The 22,396-nt window shown below is 40.9% G+C and overlaps 1 protein-coding gene across 1 annotated transcript; it reads right to left on the minus strand.

Moving 5' to 3' along the window:
• Window positions 1-10,005: 10,005 nt before the first annotated feature.
• Window positions 10,006-15,817, minus strand: LAMP5 (lysosomal associated membrane protein family member 5). Its single transcript, XM_075266555.1, has 6 exons — window positions 15,591-15,817; window positions 15,254-15,426; window positions 14,814-14,945; window positions 14,368-14,470; window positions 12,509-12,697; window positions 10,006-10,457 (listed from the first exon to the last, which is right to left on the minus strand). The coding sequence occupies exons 1-6, from the start codon at window positions 15,646-15,648 to the stop codon at window positions 10,279-10,281; spliced, it is 834 nt and encodes a 277-aa protein (XP_075122656.1). The 5' UTR covers window positions 15,649-15,817; the 3' UTR covers window positions 10,006-10,278.
• Window positions 15,818-22,396: the final 6,579 nt, after the last annotated feature.

Raw genomic sequence — 22,396 nt, forward strand, 5'->3', positions numbered from 1 at the left:
TATATTAATTCCATGGTTCTGTACAATATTATAGTAATTCCATGGTACTTTACATTATTATATTCATTCCATGGTGCTATACATTATTATATTAATTCCATGGAGCTGTACATTATTATATTAATTCCATGGTGCTGTACAATATTATATTAATTCCATGGTGCTGTACATTATTATATTAGTTCCATGGTTCTATACATTATTATATTCATTCTATAGAGCTCTACATTATTATATTCATTCCGTGGTGCTGTACAATATTATCTTAATTCCATGGTCTGTACAATATTATATTAATTCCATGGTGCTGTACATTATTATATTAATTCCATGGTCTGTACAATATTATATTAATTCCATGGTGCTGTACAATATATTAATTCCATGGTGCTGTACATTATTATATTACTCCCATGGTGCTCTGTACATTATTATATTAATTCTATGGTGCTTTACATTATTATATTAATTCCATGGTGCTGTACATTATTATATTCATTCCATAGAGCTGGACATTATTATATTTATTTCATGGAACTGTACATTAGAGGGTTTACATACAATACACAAAAACAAGTACTATACTAACAGTGACCAGCTGGCACAGTGGTGTAGAGGTCCCTGCCCACATGTGAAGCTAGAGACAGTAGGTGAGGGTAGAGGCTGTTCAGATGGTGGTGTGGTGACAGTAGTGTTATTGAAGGTTGTACACCTTCCTGAAGAGGTGAGTCTTCAGGGTCCTCTTGAGGCTTGTGATTACGGGGGTCAGTCTCATGGTGGCAAGTTCCAGAGTATAGGAATAACATGGTAGAAGTCTTGGAGGTGGTTGTGGGAAGAGCAGATAAGAGCGGAGTAGGAGGTCTTTGGAGGATTGAAGGTTATGTGTGGGTAGGTAGCGGGAGATTAGGTTACAAATATACAGATGGGAAAGGAGTAATTGGTAATGGTAATTTCAAGAGGAAGGAAGGAGCAGAATCAATCAATGTTTTTGAGTTGGAGGCAGTAGAAGTTTTGTGGGCATGGATATGAGACTCAAAGGATAGAACAGAATCAAAGGTTGCCCCCACATAATGGACTTGTGAGACTGGGGCTATGTGTGGCACTATTGACTTTGATAGATGGATCAGGGGGTTGTGCAAGGTGCAGGAAAAAATGATGAACTGTTTTCTACAGTTTCTAAAGTGGCAGGAGAAGAAGGAGGCTATGGCTGCTAGACTGGAACTCTGGGTAATGATATTTGCCAATGAATAAATCTTACATGAGTTCAACGATATTTCTCCTATTCTAGGGAATTTTTCACTTTACTAATGTAGTACCACTGGCTTTACTATAGGGGTCGCAGCTGCTGCCAGACCCAGAAGTCAGGGGGCCAATAGATCACCTTTAAGGGTAAGTTCACACAGAGTTTTTTGGTCAGGATTTTGAGGCCTCTCAGGAGTTTTTTCCAGGAGCCATTTTTTCTGGCTCCCGGAAAAAAGAAGGGAGGTGATCATTCTTCAGTCTGAGTCGCCTCGTGATTCGGCCTGAAGACACTCCCGACTAGGCCCATTCATTGGGGTGCAGATGGGGTGCAGCTGATGCTTGTGAGAAGTTACACAGGGGGCACAATCTGGATTTTTCAGCAGGGTACATGAGCATTTACTTACTATCCTTTGTAATACTGTTGCTTCTCTAAAAGTAACAGAAGATACATAATTGCAATCATCCGCCATGTTGTCTTTGTTGAACTGGTCACCCACCTGCACATAAGCACTTTTCTCCCATAGTCTCTTGGATACAAATGTTTCCTTCTTCTCTTCTTTTCCTTTCCTCTTAGCTTGAGAAATCCTGAGATCTGTGGTGCTAGGTGACCAACTCCAAAAAGACAATGCAATACTCTTGTCACAGGTTGTCTAGCCAATATGTAATATAAACTTGCCACATAGTGATTAAATAGCTGACAGCAATTCCTGGAAATAAGCGCGAGGGAGAAAATGGCCCGATTCAAGAGCGCTTGGGCATAATTAGACCCGAAGTCAGTAGTTTATGGTTGTTTCCTAGGCAAAAAATTGGGCTGATTGAGTACAATGTCCCAGATTTTTGTTGCCAGCTATGTGTGCGGCTCTACTGTGGCTTGCAGCATTGGGTGGTAGCTAGAGATGAGCGAACACTGTTCGGATCAACCGATCCGAACAGCACGCTCCCATAGAAATGAATGGAAGCACCTGGCACGCAGACTTTGCCGGCGGTCGGCCACTTAACCCCCCGTGTGCCGGCCGCTTCCATTCATTTCTATTGTAGCGTGCTGTGAGCGTGCTGTTCGGAACGGCTGTTCCGAACAGTGTTCGCTCATCTCTAGTGGTAGCATGTTGTGGCAATTTATTGAGGGTTTTTAGTTACAGAAAATTTGAAGTCCTTAGAGAGATTGTCTGGGGACTGTTAATTTACTTACTTGTTCCTGATTATTGAAACTGATGGACCCCGGGGTTCTGGCCATCACGTCATGTCCCAGTCATGTGATCTGAAGCACCTCCAACTTCATCACTACCTGGGTCCGATAGCTGCAATAACCCAGGACAGGTTAGTAAATTAGCAGTCCCCAGACCATAAATGTATAAGTGTGAACAGATCTGTATACTACTGTCAATAGCCACAGTGTGTGGTGTGAATTGTGACAGACCTATGTGTCACAATGAAACAATTCCTACTCGATACTGTACCTTACTGTCAGTGGAACTGATCCTTAGATCCGCATTACTACCAGTGACCAAGTATACTTGCATTTGTTAGAGGTTGGTCTTTATGGTTCCGTCTTTATCCAACCTCTATTATTAACCCTTTCTTAAAGGGATTCTACCATTCAAAACCTTTTTTTTCCCGTTGACGTAACAGAATAGCCTTAAGAAAGGCTATTCTTCTCCTAGAGAGAAGATGTCTTCTCTGCCCTGCCCTTTGGTTAAGTATGCAAATGAGTTCTCTCACAGCACTGGGGGCGGGCACCTGCACTCAAACAGCAATAGGGGTGTCCCCAATGCTGCCAGAGAACTCTCCATCTTCTTCAGGAACAAAGTCTTGCGTCTTTTTCCGGGACTGGCTTCAAACTTCTAGGCCTCGGGCCTAGGGCAAGGCCGACTGCGCATGCCCGCCAGCCACAAGAAAATGGCCGCTTACACAGTATTATGAATGGAGAACCTATTGTGGCGAGAGAACCTCTTTACAATGATTTAGATTATTATATTATAGATTATTAAATGAATTTCTCTTATAATGATCTAAAATACTGTTGCCTGGAGAACCTCTACTATGTATATTTCTAATGAATACATGTTTCTCCCCAAGGCCACTATTAATAAACCCACGAAATTTCATAATTTGACAATTGACAACTTAATGCATGACCAAGGTGCAAAAGGGCCGTTAAAAACATACATTTTTCATTGCCGTCTTGCATCCATGGGGCGCTCATTTTAACAGATTCCCCCCCCCCATACATGAATAAGACATGACCTATATTTGGACCGTCCGTTACAATAGACCATCGATATAACGGTCATGTGAGTAGCCCCCCCCTTTCACTTGAATTCACTTTAATGCTGCCATGTGACAGTCACATGGCCATTATTCATGTCGTGTGAATGTAGCGTAAGGCTTCATGCACACAACTGAGTGTGTAATCCTGGTGTGTCCTGATGGTCTTTGTCATTCCTATATTTTTAGGGCAGCTATTCAGATCTGTCGGAATGGAAAAATCAGATGCACTCGGACTGCACACTTGGTCATGTGTTTGAAGCCTAAGAAGAGTGGATTACTCCAAGGGTACATGTAAGCGATTTCTATAGGAGTGTAGGAATGGTTTTCCCAGGACATAGTTGGGACGACAGGATTAGTCGACTGGATGGTAAGGGCATGAGGAAGAGACAGCAGAGAAGTGTTGGAGGACCCAACAGCCATTCTCCTCAATAACCAGCATGGGCATCGTGTATGTGTGACAACAGCCGATGGCTGAACGTTTCTGAAATGAGACAACTTTATGTAAAAAATATAGTATAGTGTCTACCACATCGAGGCAAGGAATCCCTAAACGCTATGTCTGACTGCTCATTTTGTTCCCATGCACGCTGGCTCTTTATAATGATGAAATTGCACTCCTGAAGCCAGGACCCAGACTAGGGAATATGATGGGTGTAGAGAGCAAGATGGATACACAAACAGTCAGTCATGTACCCTTTGTGTACAGGTCACCACTGGGTCAACAACTGACTGAAACTCTGACCTGAATAGAACAAAATGTCACCAATCTGATGATCAGCACTAAAAACAATGGGGATTGAGCTACCAACTGGAAGGGAAGACTATAAAAATTGAGTTAGGAGACAATCGCAGTCCCCTCGCAGGATGACAGCAATGGCCATCATTAGAGTGACAGATGCGGATGGAGAACCCTGTATCAGTGTCTGTTCCCACTGACTCTAATGTAAACCTCATGATGGTCGCCGTCTTCCGTCATGTTTGTTTACTTTTACAATGAAAGAAAAAGTCTTGCATGTGCAATTTTTTCTTCCATCCGGAAAGTAACAAATATGGCGGAAGACAGCTTCCATCAAGTATCTTACACGAGAGTTAACACAGGCGGATGCCCGACAAGGGGGCTCTATCTGCATCGGTCACTCTACTACGGTTAATGTCCGCTGCTGTCATTGGTCACTCTACTACGGTTAATGTCCGTTGCTGTCATCCTATGACAGATGAGAGCAGCAGAAGTGAACAACCTACTCTTAGGCTGCATTCACACTGGGTTACGTTGGCGTTTTTTGTGCTGTTTTTGTGCTGATTTTGCACATAACGCCGCGTTAACGCCGCGTTTGCGCCGGGCAACGCCACCGCAAAATAGCGCGGCGTTAACGCCGCGTTAACACCGCGTTAACTCCGCGCTATGTGCAAAAATAAGCACAAAAAACGCCAGCGTTACTCAGTGTGAATGCAGCCTTAGCTTTATTTCATTCATTCTGACAATTTGTCAAGATGTTTTAATTTCTGTCAAAAGTGGCCCGCTAGGTGGGATGGGGTCAGGGACTACCATGCTGGAGTTGTGTATAGGACCTCAATCTATCAGACGTTTATGGCATAGCCATAGAATAATCTAAGATGGCAATACTCCATAAGGATTCAGGACACTGCTATTCACAGTGAAGGCCACAATCTACTTTTTAGCCACCAATGGTTTAGGAGAAAGCTGGTTAATCCTCCAGTTCATTGAACTATTGATATGTATATATGCAATACATACAGTATATGATACCTTCATATTCTTAGAATATATTCTATAGGTTGCAGCTCTCCAGTTTTTATGATATTGCAATTTACAGATTTAGCTTTTAGACCGTGCTGGGAGTTATAATTTCTCACCATCCAGAGCGCCATGGGTTGCAGAATTCTGAGGCCTACCCAATTGTCTCCATGTCTCCATATCTTTTAGGTCTTACAAACTCTTCTTCATTAAATTGCAAAAAATAAAATGCACTACACGTCACAAAATATTATGGCAGGGGAAGCAGAGCACTAATCCTAGGTCTGTATTAACTGTGTATCTCTATGCGTTTTCTGCAAATGAGCCCAAACATAAAGGGTTAATAGGAGACTTCCGCCACGATTTTTGCAAAAACGACAATAGAATAAAATCTCTATTGTCTCTTATTTCTACAGCGGTAAGGTAAGGTAAATGGATAAAGTAATTCTTTATGTTTGGGTCAGAGAACTAGAACTGTGGCCAGGCTGGCAGCTTAAAAAATACATTACAATTTCACTTAGTAGCCATTACCCGTAATAAAGCCTCCTGTCCCCCAGCACATGATGACCTGACACGGGAGATCAGTCTCTGATTATTGGCACATTAGGCAGACACAAGAAAGAGTGCTGGCGTAAGCAATCCCCTTGTGCGGCACTACATGTGTGCAATGAATTGTATCCATCACATGACAGCTGCTGATTGCAGGGAGACCCCGCGCGCTTCTCCTCTGGAAGAAACAATTACACTAGATTTTCTCTTTGGAGCTGGGAATTCACTCATTACTGTACGGTATAGCTACATTTAACAGATCTTACAAATTACTTTAAGAACATTCACTTTTAAAGGGAAATCATCCTTAGGCTCTCGAACTTTGTGTGTGTGTGTGTATGTGTGTGTGTGTGTGTGTGTGTGTGTGTGTGTGTGTGTGTGTGTGTGTGTGTGTGTGTGTGTGTGGGAAGGAAGGTGGGGTTCCATCCTTTTATGGCAAGGACAGGACAAATCAGGTCTACAAAACTGACTTGAGAGTCCAATCCATGAAAAGACATATCTGCATATCATACTTCTCCTTGGTTCATAAATAGCGCACAGCCATGAGCCCTGGTCCTGTGAATAAAGCTTAAGACATATAAAACAGATTTGCCTTTCCTTACCTTTCCACTTGGCTCAACATGTCCAGATATACATGTCATAAGAAGACCAGCTTGTCAAGACAATATTGTTTCATGATATTGTATCACAAAGTGGTGTGCTATATTATATACTTGGCCACCCAGTGGTGATGTTATGAATTGCGGGGTTCAGATAGTTTTAGCAAATTGCAATATTGCTTTGGTGACATTGGTATCTTTTGCACACACGGTAATTTCTTATGTTAGATACAAAGGAATATACGTCACGGCATGTTTAAGATTCTAGTGTTGCCTTTTAAAGGGCTATTCCAATTTTATGCAAATATTACATACCTACAAGATATGTTCCATTCATCAGGGACTCACATTTATTGGAAAAGTAGGGACCAGATACTCCGATGCAAAATTATGAAGGTTACAGAAATATGTGAAGGTTCTAAAGGAGGATTTATCAGGAATATGGAGAATATCCCTTTAATAAATCTCAGACCAGCTTTATATATTGATTTCTTCCTTCTACATGTTCTTACTTGTCCTGTAACATGATGTAGAATGTAAATGTCTACTCGCCTTCTGTCCCACACATTTGGGTGTTGAAAAAGGAGTTGAAGAGCTGCAAAGGCCTGAGTGTAACCACAGCTGTAGCCTCCATAACTGGACATAGTGTATTTTTCTAATAGATCTTGGTAAACAGAACCCACTACTTCTATTATTGAAGTCTTGAAGAAAACAATATTACAGGTCATTCATTCTAGATTTTAAGGACATGCTGATCCAGAGTTTTTATACTGACTGCCAGATTGGAGTCGGGAAGGAATTTTTTCCACTGAAATGGGGCAATTGGCATGAGCCTCATGGGGGTTTTGCCTTCCTCTGGATCAACACTGTAGGGGACTGTAGGGTTATAGGTTGGACTTGATGGACTAATGTCTTCATTCAACCTCATCTACTATGTAACTATTGGTAAAAGTCATTATGAAAGGTCCCTCTGAACCCATCCCTGGTGTTGTCTTGTGTAATCATAGAGAACACCCCATTGATCTGTATCATTGTATCCCTTTTAGTAGGGTGACCATTCTCCTTGCAGAGATTCATTGCTCACTGGGACAAATATGCCAAATAGTTTTGCTCCAAGAAGAAAACTCGTTGTCATCTATAGGTTGCGACCCTATATCGCTGCCTAACATTAACATGCAGGTTAGTAACTTATAGACGCAGTGCACAGAGATGTTTTGTAGCCCGTGTAGACGTGATAGAATATTTCTGCCTTTTGTGATCCCTTTTGATGCAGGGATCAGACGATTGTCGCAAGTCTTTCACCTCCAGCAATCGCTTGTTATCATCGTGGCACGCCAAAGCCACCAAAACATAAGAGAAACAAAGCGTTGCATGTGGCCAACTCAAATGTATCAAAATGGCTCATGCTGAAGCAGAAATTTGGTGCAGTGATTTCTAATTCTAAAGGGAGTCTACCACTAGAACCCACCCCTGCAGATAGATAGGCCAGGGTCACCTTTATTAGACATTGCTTTGCCCTTGCTGCTTCCTGATATGCTAGGTTCCGGTGACTCCCTTTAAAGTACATGCACCTCTTAATAAACTTGAGCCATGCACCTAATATGTAAATGTTGCACCTTTTACTCTGATGAAATCTGATTTATTACTTACTAAGCCCTTCTATATGTAGCACGATTGGCTTTGTATGTCCCCACTAGAGGAAATCATTTCCACCCAATAAAGTCTGTGACCCAAGCCGCCATATTCTTTTCACAACAAGGAAGGAGATGCATAGTAGCCAAAGCTGTATTTTACAGTGTGATGTCATAATGTAAAGAATTGCACAAGAACAAATCATGCAGCATGCCTGTGGAGCTCGCACCGCCTCATGTATCAAAACCGGTGCGGACAAAGTGGAGCATGAAAACGTTGCGGCTACAATGTATCAGACTGAATGCTGCCGACGACCGCTCCACTTTTCCCTTGCGCCTGTTTTTATACTTCCGGCTTGCAGATCTTGTCGTAAGCAAAATAATTGTCACAGCGTTAAGATGTCTATTACTTAAAGGGAAACACTCAACGTCTATCTGCAGTAGAAAAGCATCCGACAATTTTTGGTGTTTACAATTGTCCATAAAAACTGTGTAAAGCTTAATATTATTTAACAATATTTATAAGTTTTCTGCCTTAGATTTCAGTATTTTATCTAACATGCATAGATTTTTTTTTGTAGTAGAGGTTCACAACAATTAATGTATCTCAATATATGGCATTAGATATGTACAGACGTAGCAATCGAGCGGAGAGCCGAAAGGGATAGGCTATTAATGTACCGCACCGCGGCTCACTATGGTATTAACATAGCCTTCTGATAATAGGAAGTATATTAGACAGGTAGGCTATGGTAATAGTAGTGTGCACAGCGTAGGATTGCTGCATCTGTAGGATGGTTATATCCTAAAATATTAGTAGTAATAATAATGATTAGAATCGGATATTAAAAAATATTTCAAATAAAAATACACTAAGACTGTCATGGATTCTACACTGGAAGTACCAGGCCTCATGCACACATCTGTATTATGGCTGTACAAGTTCCAAGCTGTATGACACTGTAAGGGTGCATGCACACTACATAACGCCGGGCGTGTATGAGAGCCGTACACGCCGGCATTACAGCAGACTGCCGAACACTTCCCATTCACTTCAATGGGAGCGCTCGTAACAGCGGCGTTTACGAGCGCTCCCATTGAAGTGAATGGGAAGTGCTCGGCAGCCCTGCTGTAACGCCGGCGTGTACGGCTCTCATACACGCCCGGCGTTACGTAGTGTGCATGCACCCTAATATATCATCCAGAAAAATACAGTATATGGGGCCATTCTGTACCTGCCTCTAGTTTCCTGCGTCATGTTATATGATGTACAAAGGCCATATATGACAACATATGGAGTGCCTACAGCTCCATATTCTAGGACCATAGAGACTCAATATGTTCCCTTACAGGATGGTGCATTCACCTTGGCTGTGTATATGGGATTTCAAGGGCGTCTGTCAGGCCATTTTTCCCTGTGGAACTACCCACAGTATTTGATAAGGCCACATAAGACCACATATACATAAAAGTCCATATATACTTTTGTTTGCCTTGGTACTAGTCGGCAACCTTTTTTGCAATATTTAAATTAGCTGGCTATACCGTTTCTGGCGAGGGCTCGGGACTAGTCTGCTAAGTTTCGGCTCTTGTGACCATACCCTATACGGTAAAGAACAATGAAGCTATGGTAAGGCTTCATCATAGATCACCATGATACAAGGGGTGCCGTCTACTGGCTAGGTACAGACCTGGACATCCAGATGATTTTCTACTCTGGATTACCTCGCTTATACAGGGCCTAGCTTTGTCTTATTGGATAGCATTTGCTTGGGCAAGGGTCAGCAGTATCAGCAATGAAATTTTGTACTTGTGCCAATTGCTTGTGACTTCAAGGATTGCTGTCTCCAGACTTGGAAATCCTTCCGATATATGGACAGGATTTACAGAGGTTGCAGCAAGCTAGATCCAGGGAACTCACGTATTGCAGAACAAGGTCTCTTTCAATAGAAATTGGGCTTCCGCCAAGGAAAACAAATATCTGTGGACTTGTATGTAAGGTCCTACCAAATGCTGTGGTAGCTTGATAGAGCAGAATGACCCAACAGACGCCCATCAAACCACACAACTGGTTTCCAGTGCAGTAAAAGTAACCACTACCTGCACATCACAGCTAAGTGAGGAAATGTTTGTAGGATACAGCTTGAAGGAAGACAGTGGAAGGAATATCAGGAAAGTGCTGTTTGCTTTTCTACCTGATAATCAATGTGCCTTGCATTTAATAAGTCTTTGTCTATCCCATGTGCTTGTATAGAGATCTGTCTCGAGGAATTTGCACTTGGTTGGCTGTCATTTTATGATGTACGTGGTATACAGCCAGGATGATCACAATGGCCACTCCCAAGGTCAGGCCTAATATCAGAGGTAATGTCTCTTCCAGTTGTTTCCTCTGATCTGTAAGGCATTTGTATTCTGAAATAGGAAAGAAAACAATAAGTAACATCTTGTCATTCTCTGCACAAAAATGAATAAGATCAATAGCGATTGATCTGAGAGCAAACTGTGCCGTAAAATAAGGTCCTAGAGGAGCGGTCTCATAACAATGGTGGCATTGTGATAGTGGACACTATTGGGTAGTCAACCCTCGGTAGGCAATGGCTGTTGATTCGACTGCCTGTAAAAAATTACATGTGGCATTGATAGGAGACAATATGGCATAAGGCTTTGCTCAGTTGCAATTTTATTTCTGTTGAACGAAAGGGTTACAGTAGTCTGAGCTTCAAGAATTGGACAATGGTGGGGTAACGTAACAGTATGCCACCAATGTCTGATGAGACAATTCCTTTAGATCAAGGTAGCAACAAGTAGTGAAACAGAAGGAATTACAGAATAAGGCCCCGTTCCCAAGGAGTAACGCGCCGCTGATTTAGACATGTAAACACGTGTCAGAGCACGGCGCTTCAAAACAGATCCCATTGACTTCAATAGGTGCCAGCTTACACACGCTACCCATTGAACTCAATGAGAGGCATTATAACCCATTGATTTCAATGTGTAGCGCGTGTAAGTTGGCACCCGTTGAAGTCAATGGGATCTGTTTTGAAGCGCTTCGCTCTGACACGTGTTTACATGTCTAAATGAGTGGCGTGTTACTCCGTGGGAACGGGGCCTTACATTCACAGCCACAGTGTTCTCCATGGCTGTGTGCACAGTGTTCCAGTCTTTGCTTGTAGGGTGCTTTCCATTTTGTGGCTTGTTCCCAGCCAATCTCTAGCCCCAGTGGGTTATTTAAGGCACTTTTCTCCACAGAAAGTTACCTAAGCCTAACACTTCCTAGCTTGTTAGTGTGCTGCAAAGGTGTTTCTCTGTGCTCTACCAATATATACTTTAATCCTTTTTCCTGTGCTGCCTGGCCTGACCTCTGCCTGTTTACTGACTCTGAACCTATTCCACCTGCCCTGACCTCCATGCTGGAATGTACTCTATATGCCCTGAAGTCAGTCTGAGTTTTTACAACATCTCTTGTCTATATTATTTGTGCCGCCATGCCTGGCCCAGCTCTTTAACGCTTCCCTTAGGGGTAGCCCCAAGCTACATACATCCACTTATTACACAGTTATTTCATCACTGCTGCGTTACAGGAATTACATTAAGTCATAGGTAGTTATGAGAGCAATGCACCTCCTCTGCTGTAAATTTATTGAAAACATTATAGTATAAGGGTATATCACAGTTATCATTACTGCAGCTCATCCCCATTCAAGTGGATAGGACAGAACTGTGATAACAGATACAGGCTCAGAGACATAGCATGATAGTTGATCCCAATGCAAAATCTGTAATGTGACCACTACTCAGGTCGTACCATTTAGAATATAAATTTTAGAATATTTTTTATGTCAGGGAAGCCTTAAAAAAAATAAAAAATTGAGATACACTTGTCCCTCTAGCACTGCACCAATTACATACTTGGCTCCCACATGTGACTGCTGAGGCCAGTGACTGGCTAAAGCAGCAATGTGGTGGGCTGCTGACATTAACATGAGGGGAACAGGACCCCTGTTCTTGTGTTCAGTGACCCCAGCAGTTGAACTCCCACTAATCAAACAATTGGTGCAATCGGTGTTTGCACAGATACAACTCTAATAATACACAAGGAATAGAAACTACAGACATCGAAAGGTGGCAATACACCTTCAATGTCACCAGCAGATATTCCTCCAAGATTCTTATATATATATATATATATATATATATATATATATATATATATATATATATATGTTTTGCTGTTAGGAAAGTATTTCCAATTGGGAGCCGAAGTTTACACTGTATCTCCACTGACAACAAAAAGATCAGGCGTGTTAAATTCAACATGCCTGATCCTTCTATCTCTGAGCCCTTAGCTGGATGCAAACTGACCCACGTACTTGGTAAAACAGTACAGTGTGTAATTTCTAGTAGATCCCGTGTGTCAGTGCAACAAAATTAATATTTTCTACAAAAACAACCAAACACTTTACCTTCACTGTAGACAAAGTCACTCTTAATATCGAATGGCTGAATGTGGACTTCAGATAGGTACAAGACCACCGTCTTCTTCTGGTCCGTGGAGGTCAGGCTCACTTTCTCAGAAGCCTCACATTCATATGACATTCCAAGTGGTGTGACCATGAGGGATAGGTGATGGCGACTGGCGGTGTGCTTCCCAGCTAAGAAGAGTTAGACAATATCTGTAGTTATGTACAAACCAGACATATTATAGAAGCCTTCAAAATCTGAGCTTCTTGAGTTCTCATCATCTTGCAACCTACTGTACTCATACTTGGTCTATCATAACTCTTAGTCAATACAACCACTGTCCTGAGCTCATGTTCTTCTAAGATCTTCCCTTTACTCCTTATAGTGATTCATTCCCATGGTCTTGCAATTTTTATTAAATTGAGGAAACAGCCAAATCTCTTACTGTTGCTGTGACTCCCTGTTGTCTTGACTACTGTAACTCACTACTAATCTGTTTTTTTCTTTCCGATCTCTCACATCACCAATGTATCATGAATGGATCATGCTAGGCTAATCTTTCTGTCTAACCTCTACATCGATGCCTTCCCCCTGTGACAGTCCTACCCAGAGCTCCTCACCCCCTGCGATCAGCATCCTCCTGATTTCCAACTCCATGACTGCTCTTGTGCTGCAGCAGGTCTCTGGAATGCTTTACCCTGGAAAATCAAAATAATTCTCCCCATCCACATTGGTCTATCACATTTCATAAGCAGACTCCTGTCCTTTCATCAGAACGTATCACTTAAAAGAACTGGAGCATCATCCAGATAAGGCACTGTCACATCTTGTGTCATCTCTATTTCCTTCTAGAAGATAAGCTCTTGGGACCAGTGTTGGACTCAGTTGCCTGGGGCCACTATAAAGCTCTATGCATATAGTAGCTGGCATTCATTCATATATTTCTAAAGTAGTGTAGTTGAGAAGATGGGGCCCAGTGAGGAAGGATATTGGTTGGCCTGACTCTGTACCTGGGTTTTATCTCAACCGCCCAATGTATCTACAGTATATAAAAATAATCCGGGTAGTTTTGTAAAAAAAATACCAAGTACACTGATGCATAGCCTGGTTGACATGTTATATGATGAGTATGTATGAAGTACAATGAGTATTACTCTGTCATGCCATGGTGGGCCCACCTGGCCCAGGGGCCCACATGCAGATTGACTTGTTCAACTGTAGGCCAATCCAATGCTTATGAGCAAGGCCTTGTATAATAGTGCTGTTTACTATGTTGACCCTATATAAACATTATTATAATGCTGATTATGATAAATAGATACATCTATTCTCAATGGCATGTAGTACATGGGGGTTGTTACTAATTTTCAGTGGAGACCAGGCCCTTGAGATTACCCCCTGTAGCTACCTAATTTTATGCATTACATGCTAATATTATTTTTAGGTGGGACTATTATTTAGAGATTGTGCATTTCTTTGTCTTCCAGTATATTGTGTACTATAGAAACAAGACCCAGATGGGAGCGCTTGGGGCAGGAAAGCAAGCGATGTACTCAGCATTGGATGAACATCTGTTGGTGGCACATCCGCAGTCAACTGAACAAAATGACTCAGCTACTGCAGATCCTTCTCCTCCGACCACATTAGCGTCCCTTATTTACTCTTCTGGACATAATGCAGAAATTGTGGGTTTTCACATAGAAGAGGTTCCTTTCCCGTGTTCTCAGGCCGCATTACACTAGATATAGGAAGTACAATGCAGCAGCTCCTGGTCCCTGGCTGTGTGCTAGAGTAGACAATCGTGATTGGACTTTGGACAATGAACATGATAGCGTATGCCGCAGTGGCTGCAGATACTCACGTCTTGCACCACTTTTGAAGTTTGTGCGGTCGGACAAGTCATATATGAATTGGATTTTATTCATTTTCCAGCTTCTTCCACTGGATTTTGCTTCTTGCCCATCCTATAAATGACATAAATCTTTGCTGAACCTGGATATTCATAGTCAGTGCATGTCCAACCACTCAAATGACAGAACATTAAGTTGTGATATTGGTTGCGGTGAATTATGTAGCAGAGCTAACGTCATATATGTCTTCTTTTTATACTATAGATTTACTTGCACCACATCCATATGCTCTGATCCAAATGATAAACCAGACTGACAAACTCAACCCTGCTACATCAGTAAACCAGTAGATACATTATTCTGACAATATTACATGTAAAGGCAGTGCCTGGGTTTATAGAATAATCTACGTCAATGGATAGTCATATAATAATATTACAAGGACTGTCTGAGTTACCTTGATAAAGAATAATTTCAGGGTATACGATTTGTCTGCCCATGACAGATGCAGTTCAGATTCATTATTCCAGCATTTCCCCTTTATCTCTGTATCTCTGGGTAGCTGAATATTAGCTTCCTCCAAATTCCACTAAAACAGATAAATCATCATCACCATCATGTTATAGGGCACAACTCACATCACATTACTGTGTACTGCTGCTATTACGCAAGGCATGCACTGACTGCATATACTATATACCACTTAGGAGTTGTATATATTAATATATCTTCACCGATGATACTGTTACCATTAGTAACCCAGACATAATATTTTATTAATCCTATAGTGGTTTCGTTAACCCGTTCCTATACAACGAAAAGTTTTTAAACCCATTTCTTCCAGTCCCTAAATAGTTAATGTTACTAGATCTTACTCGATAATACTAAATCACTTACATCTACTTCATTACTGGAGGGCACCTCATAAGGAACAAGGATCCTTGCTGAGAACTCTGCCATAAGACAGGTCGTCCCATTTTCTCGAATGGCAAAGATATTTTTGTCAGGGTTACTAGATAACCCTGAGAGATTCTCAACTTCTTGTTCTGCCATGTTAGGACCAACAATGTCTGTGGAACAAAGAAGAAACATCATTGAGCTCTTGCTACAGCACACACTGCAGTCTTATCCCAGACCTTGCTGCATACCTTACTACATGACACATGTCTAATGCTACACTTATTACAGTACATCAATAGCTAGACCCTTAGTGTAATGGAATATGGGCACTTACATGTAAGGAGAAGGAGTAGGTGCAGTCCCAGGACCTGAGTGGAGACACAGATATCCATGCTTGCAAAGACTTTTTGCAGTTGCTAGTTATCCTGTAGAAGCAGGTTGTGTACTGCGCAGTGCTAGCACTGAATCATCCAGCCCTCAGTCTTATACAGTCTCCAACGTGATTCACTTGGATCTCTACAGGCAAAAAGTAATTGCTGAAGTGACTATGGATTCACATAGGCGCAAAAACTAGGGAAATCTCTAGGGAAGCTGATCAAAATGGTGAGATCTCTATAGAAATTTACAGCAAGGCGCAGGATTAAATCTCTAGAGCTACAAAGACAAACTCCTGAAGATTGTTAGATTTCTATGCATATAAGTGATCTCTGTACAAGATTCTGAGCAAGGATAGATCTCTATAGATACATGTCAGTGTCCGGGGTGCTGAAGAAGATTGGATCTCTATAGAATTGTACACCAAGTAGTCACTGTGTAAGGCGTGGGGTTAGATCTCTAGAGATACATAGGATCACTGTCCAAGGTGCTGAAGAATAGATCTCTATAGATACTTAAGGTCACTGTCCAAGGTGCTGAAGTAGGTTAGATTTCTATAGAATTGTACACCAAGTAGTCCCTGTGTGAGATGCTGGGTTAGATCTCTATGCATACAAGTGATCTCTGTAGCTTCTGAGCAAGGTTAGATCTCTATAGATACATAGGATCACTGTCTGAGGTTCTGAAGGATAGAGCTTGGTAGACACTTATGATAAATTCCCAAAGTACTGAAGAAGGTTAGATCTCTATAAATACATATGACCACTGTCCAAGGTGCTCAAAAAGTTAGCTCTCTATAGGTTAGATCTCCATATAGGCTGGTGATCTAGGTCCAAGCTGCTGAACCCCTTAACTTTTGATCTTCATCGAAGCAAGTGAACACTATATAGAAACAATCAGTGCTGTCCAAGTAGTTTAGATCCTTATAGACAAAAGTGATCACGGTACAATTTGCTGAAGAATGTTAGATCTCTATAGATATAGTTGTTTTTACAATCTTCTGAAGAAGGCTAGATTTCTATAGATGAAGTTGTCTGTACAAGCTTCTGAAGGTTATGTCTCTGCCTCTGAAGAAGGTTAGATCCCTATAGATATAAATGATCAAAGTCCAAGGTGTTGAAGTAGGTAAGATCCCTATAGAATATAAAATATTACAGTCCAAGGTTCTGAAGAAGGCTAGATCCCTATAGATACAAGTGATCACAGCTGGTGGAGAAGGTGAGATCCCTATAGATGCAAGTGATCACAGGTCCTGAGGTTAGATCCTATAGGCATAAATGATCGCTGTCCAAGGTGTTGAAGAACATCAGATCTCTGTAGATACAAGTGATCACTGTCCAAGGTGCAGATGAAGAATAGATTTCTACAGACAAGAGATTGCAGATCAACTACTGAAGTAGGTTAGAGCCTATAGACATAAATGATCACAGTCCAAGGAGTTGAAGGAGGGCAGATCTCTATAGATACAAGTGATCACTGTCCAAGGTGCTGATGAGGATTTCACAAGTGAGGTCAGATCAACTACTGAAGAAGGTTAAGCTGCTAAAAGCCGTCCGATGTGATCGCTGTCCAAGGTGCTGAGACATCCACATAGACATCTGCCTTCTGTCCGAGGTGCTGAGACTCAGAGCAGCAGCACAGATCTCTGCCTGCCAAGGGGACATATAAAGGGAGATTAGTGTAACCCCCTGTGTCTTCCCCTCACACAACATTACAACCATCACATGCTTCCCTGACTACTGCCATTGTCCATTGCACACAATAAGCTGTGAATCATAGAGGGACATGGAGTACAATAGTATTCAGTTGCTGCTGGGAGCCCTGTATGGGGTCTATAGATGATGGCAATGACTCACAGGTATACAGCTTAGTCATGCTTTTAGTTAGTCAAGCACAGAAATGAATTTGGATTTATGCAAAGAGCTGAGCACTTACCACATATCACAGGAGCAAAGCCGGCATGTCTGCAAAGGGAGAAGATGATAAGTTAGACTGACGCCCCCATCTGCAAGGTGGCGGTGAAGATGTACAAGCAGCAGGATTGTTCTGCAGATGAGGGCTGTCTGAGGAGGTGTATTACTATTATTGCTATTACTATTACTACTATTACTATTATTACCACTACTATTACTATTACTGAGGCTTGCACTAGGCTCTTTTCTTTTTTGCCATCACTTGCAGACAATATATCATTTGACAATTGGCGATCGGATATTGTGATTCCTGCTGCCTAATGATCCAGTAACTAATTCATCCGCCTTCACTTCACTGCACCATGGTGTCTCTGCTTTCCCCCAAGATACCAATTGACCCCTTCCTCACTTACAAAAAAAAGCAATACCTATTTGTATAGGCAAAAATGTGCTATTACCGTATACCGCAGCAGTGCTAGTTATCTATATACTCATATGGTAACCTAATGATTTTTACATTTGTGTTGGGATTTGGGGACTTCATTGTGCTGTATATGACATGATTTATGGTTACCGCATCTTACATTGAGTGGGAAAGCAGCCTTCATCTCCATAGGGATGTGCCCATCCTTACCGCTTGGTTCAACAAGCATGACCAGCTTTACAAAAAAATATATAATTTTGTCATACTCTGTTATGTTATGTATATTCTATGTGTGTCAATATGTGGCCACCTAGTGGTTGTGATATGAATTACAGACCGTCAATGGTTTTGCTAGAATGCCTCAATAATATATTGAATTTGTCGCAAGTTATTAGCGTTTTTAAAGAAGTTTTCTGGGTTAAATATATCGATGGCCTATCGTTAGCGTGACTTTTACTTTAGATAAACATGAGATAACCTGCACCCCCTCCGATCAGCTGTTCACAGCAGCCGCCTCACTAGACTGCACAGCTCCACTCTCTGTATAGTGGCAGTGCTGGGTAACTGCAGCTTAAGTCTCATTTACTTTAATAGGAGATGAACTGCAGGGACTTGGCTTTGCCACTACAATGACAACAAAGCCGTGCTCTGTCCTATATGATAGTTATGGAAGCTGCTGTACACAAAGTCTCCGAACCCCACGATCTGAGACAAACTCGCTATGGATATATATATACCAAATAAATTAATAATCTCAGATATCAGATTTAATTGTAGTGCTGTATATACAGTGATCTAGTTTTTTGTCTTATTATTCTATGATTTAAGAGGTTAATGGTAAACAATTACCTTGTATCTGCACACAGCTGCCACTAGAAGGCGCTCCCATTGAACTCAATAATAAATCATTATGTATTGGCATTGATAAAATACAGAACTTTTCCTATACCTAACATAAACTGTCCCACCACCGCTTCTCCCCATACCTCGGTGGCTACCATTCAGTATCCGCACCTACCACCGAGGTGTGGGGAAAAGCGATTGTCACTGCTGTTATCAGGGAGATGGGTGGTTGTATTAATATTTGACCAGCTATACAGCAATAGTCTCCTGAGGAGCTCTGCCAATGCAAAGTGAAATACGTTGAGACGTAGTTGTGGGTACCGTGGTGGCATTATATCATTACGGCACTATAGTGGCAGCAGGGAGAGGTTAAAAGGGTTGTCCCACGTCGCATACTCACCAGTCTTCGTTGCTATAAAATCTTCTTTCTTCCGGCTTTGTTGCGTCATTGGTGGGCGGGGTCACATATGCAAAGCCAAGCGGCGAGATGCCGCTGGCCCTGCGTGCACGCTCATAGACCAGTCTAGCCTTCACAATGCGATAGAGACCCGACATCCGCCTCTCTCTATTACAGCGGATGCCGGGCTGTATTCGCATTGTGAAGGCTACACTGGTATCACCACCTGTGAGCATGCATGCAGGGCCAGCGGCATCTCACCGCTTGGCTTTGCATATGTGAATACAGACCCGGCATCCGCTGTAATAGAGAGGCGGATGCAGGGGAGTGTAGACGCCGTCACAGATGCCAGAAACATTGCCATGCTCCTTGCCCTGCATGAAACCAGCAGCGGCAGAAGCGATGCTGTTATTATTAAACAAAGCAGTTTTGCTGAAGCAATGTATTTAGGAAAAGTCTTACATCCACATTATCAAGCAGTATAGATAGGATCCTTGTGATGGGACAACCCCTTTAAGTCTATGTTACCCCTGTATATATGTCCTCTGGTCTATTTATCTGCATGACCATAGCAGTATCTAGTTGGGTCCAGTGATAGTTTGTTGCAGAGGGCGTCTCTAGTTCATCAATAGAGGGTCCATCTGTTATTATGTTGCAACAGGTTTTCTAATACAACTCACAACATTGATTGAGTTGGTTTACAGCTGCGGGATAGGTAGCAGATACGGTGTTACAGTATTTTCTTCATCAATTTAATAGGGTATAAGTCATCTCTTTGCCATTTGAGACACAGGCAGCCCTTGGTGCAATATTAGTCATCTCTCCTAGGGAAAACTTTAGGACTTGGGAATACTAAAGTTTTGGGATCCCAAACCCATGTTGCTTTTGGCTTTTGGAGGTCTTTTTGGAATGGGAATAGTAGAATAGTAAGTCATTCCAAGCATTGACCAAAAAAGACACCAGTACACCATCTGGATAGAATATTTTAATAAATTTTATATATTTATACCCAGGATAGACATTTTAACACAAATCAATAAAAAATTATTATTTTATTATTTTTGCCATTTTTTTCACATAGAATTGGATTGTTTGTATATCATTAGTTCATTGGGATTGAGATATAATATACTGTATATGTATATGTGTATTGTACTATACTGTAAATGTCAATCTGTGTTTGTACTATACTGTATATGTGTGTCATATAATTTTAATGTTATATATATATACAGTATATGTACTTATTATATACTGTATGTGTGTATTGTACTATACTGTATATGTATGTGTATTGTACTATACTGTATATGTATGTGTATATGTGTATTGTACTATACTGTATATGTACAGTATGTGTATATGTGTATTGTACTATACTGTATATGTGTGTTATATACATATATATGTATATATATATATATACTTGTTATATACTGTATGTGTATATGCTGTACTGTAGTATGTATACATGTATACTGTACTATAGTGTATGTGTATATATTGTACTAACTATACTATGTATGTGTGCTGTACTATGCTACATGTGTGTTTGTACTATACTGTATGTGTATATGTGCCCTGTACTATACTATATGTATGTACTGTACTATATTGCATGTGTGTGCTGTACTATACTCTATGAGTCTATGTTTGTACTATACTGTGTGCACTGTCCAATACTGTATGTGTGTATGCTGTACTATACTGTACGTATATATGGGTACAATACTATAATGTATGTGTATATGTGCACTACACTATATGGTATTGTACTGTATATGGCACTATACTATACGGTATATGTGTACTGTACAATACTGCATATTTAAATGTGTACAGTACTATACCGTATGTGTGTGCATGATCGACTATACTGACTATACTGTATGTATATATGTGTACTTTACTATAATGTATGTGTTTGCTGTACTATACTGTATGTGTTTATATGTTCTGTACTATACTGTATATGTGTGTGCTATTCTATGCAGTATGTGTCTATGCAGTTTTACTATACTGTTTATATGTGTACTGTACTGTACTATACTGTATGTGTATATATGTACTGTACTGTATATATAATTCCTGTCTTATGCTGTATGTGTTTATGTGTACTATACTGTATATGCTGTACTATATGTGTGTACTGTATACAATGCACTATATGTGTGTACTGTACTGTACTATACTGTAGGTGTATATGTGTACTATACTGTATATGCACTAAGCTGTATGTGTTTATGTGTACTATACTATGCTGTATATACTATACTGTATGTGTGTACTGTACTATACTGTATATAATGTACTATATATGTGTACTGTACTATACTGTAGGTGCATATGTGTACTGTACTGTATATATATTTTCTGTACTAAGCTGTATGTGTTTATGTGTACTATACTATGCTGTATATACTGTACTATATGTGTGTACTGTACTATACTATACTGTATATACTGTACTATATGTATGAACTTTACTATACTGTAAGTGTATATGTGTACTGTATTGTATATATATTTCCTGTCTTATGCTGTATGTGTTTATGTGTACTATACTGTATATACTGTACTATATATGTGTACTGTACTATACTGTAGGTGTATGTTTCATCTGTTTATAAACTCTCTAGTGTATATCACCATAACGTTAGAGTATACATGTAGTTACAATATCTGTATGTCTGTACCTATATGAACATATATACGTATCATATTTGTGTCTGTGCATATTTTAGGATCTGTATCTGTGAGTATCATACACTAAGATTTGTATCGTTTGTGCCCTATCCTTTAGATCTTGAGCGATCACTTACTGTTATTGGGTTTTGAAGGTTTTTTTTTTAGGTTTTCTTAGGCTTTGTGTAGACATATATACGTCTGTGTGATTAATTCTCACTATATCCCCATGTGGATGCTCGGCAGAGGACATGACATGTGGGCCGGCCTCACTAGCTCAGGGCTGCTTGTAATGGGGGAGCAGGTAGCAATGAGGCAGACATTACATCCTGGGCTAGGAATCAGTCTACACAGACTGTGGGGATAGGACAGCGCCACCGAATATAGACATACAGGGCGGGAAAGAAGAGAGGACACAAAGGAGGCGCCAATATGATACCAGCATGGAGCTAATGTCATCTCCACTGATGGGGTATACAGGAGATATCTATACATGGACCCAA

The sequence above is a fragment of the Leptodactylus fuscus genome, chromosome 3 (assembly GCF_031893055.1).
Source record: "Leptodactylus fuscus isolate aLepFus1 chromosome 3, aLepFus1.hap2, whole genome shotgun sequence".
NCBI lineage: Eukaryota > Metazoa > Chordata > Amphibia > Anura > Leptodactylidae > Leptodactylus > Leptodactylus fuscus.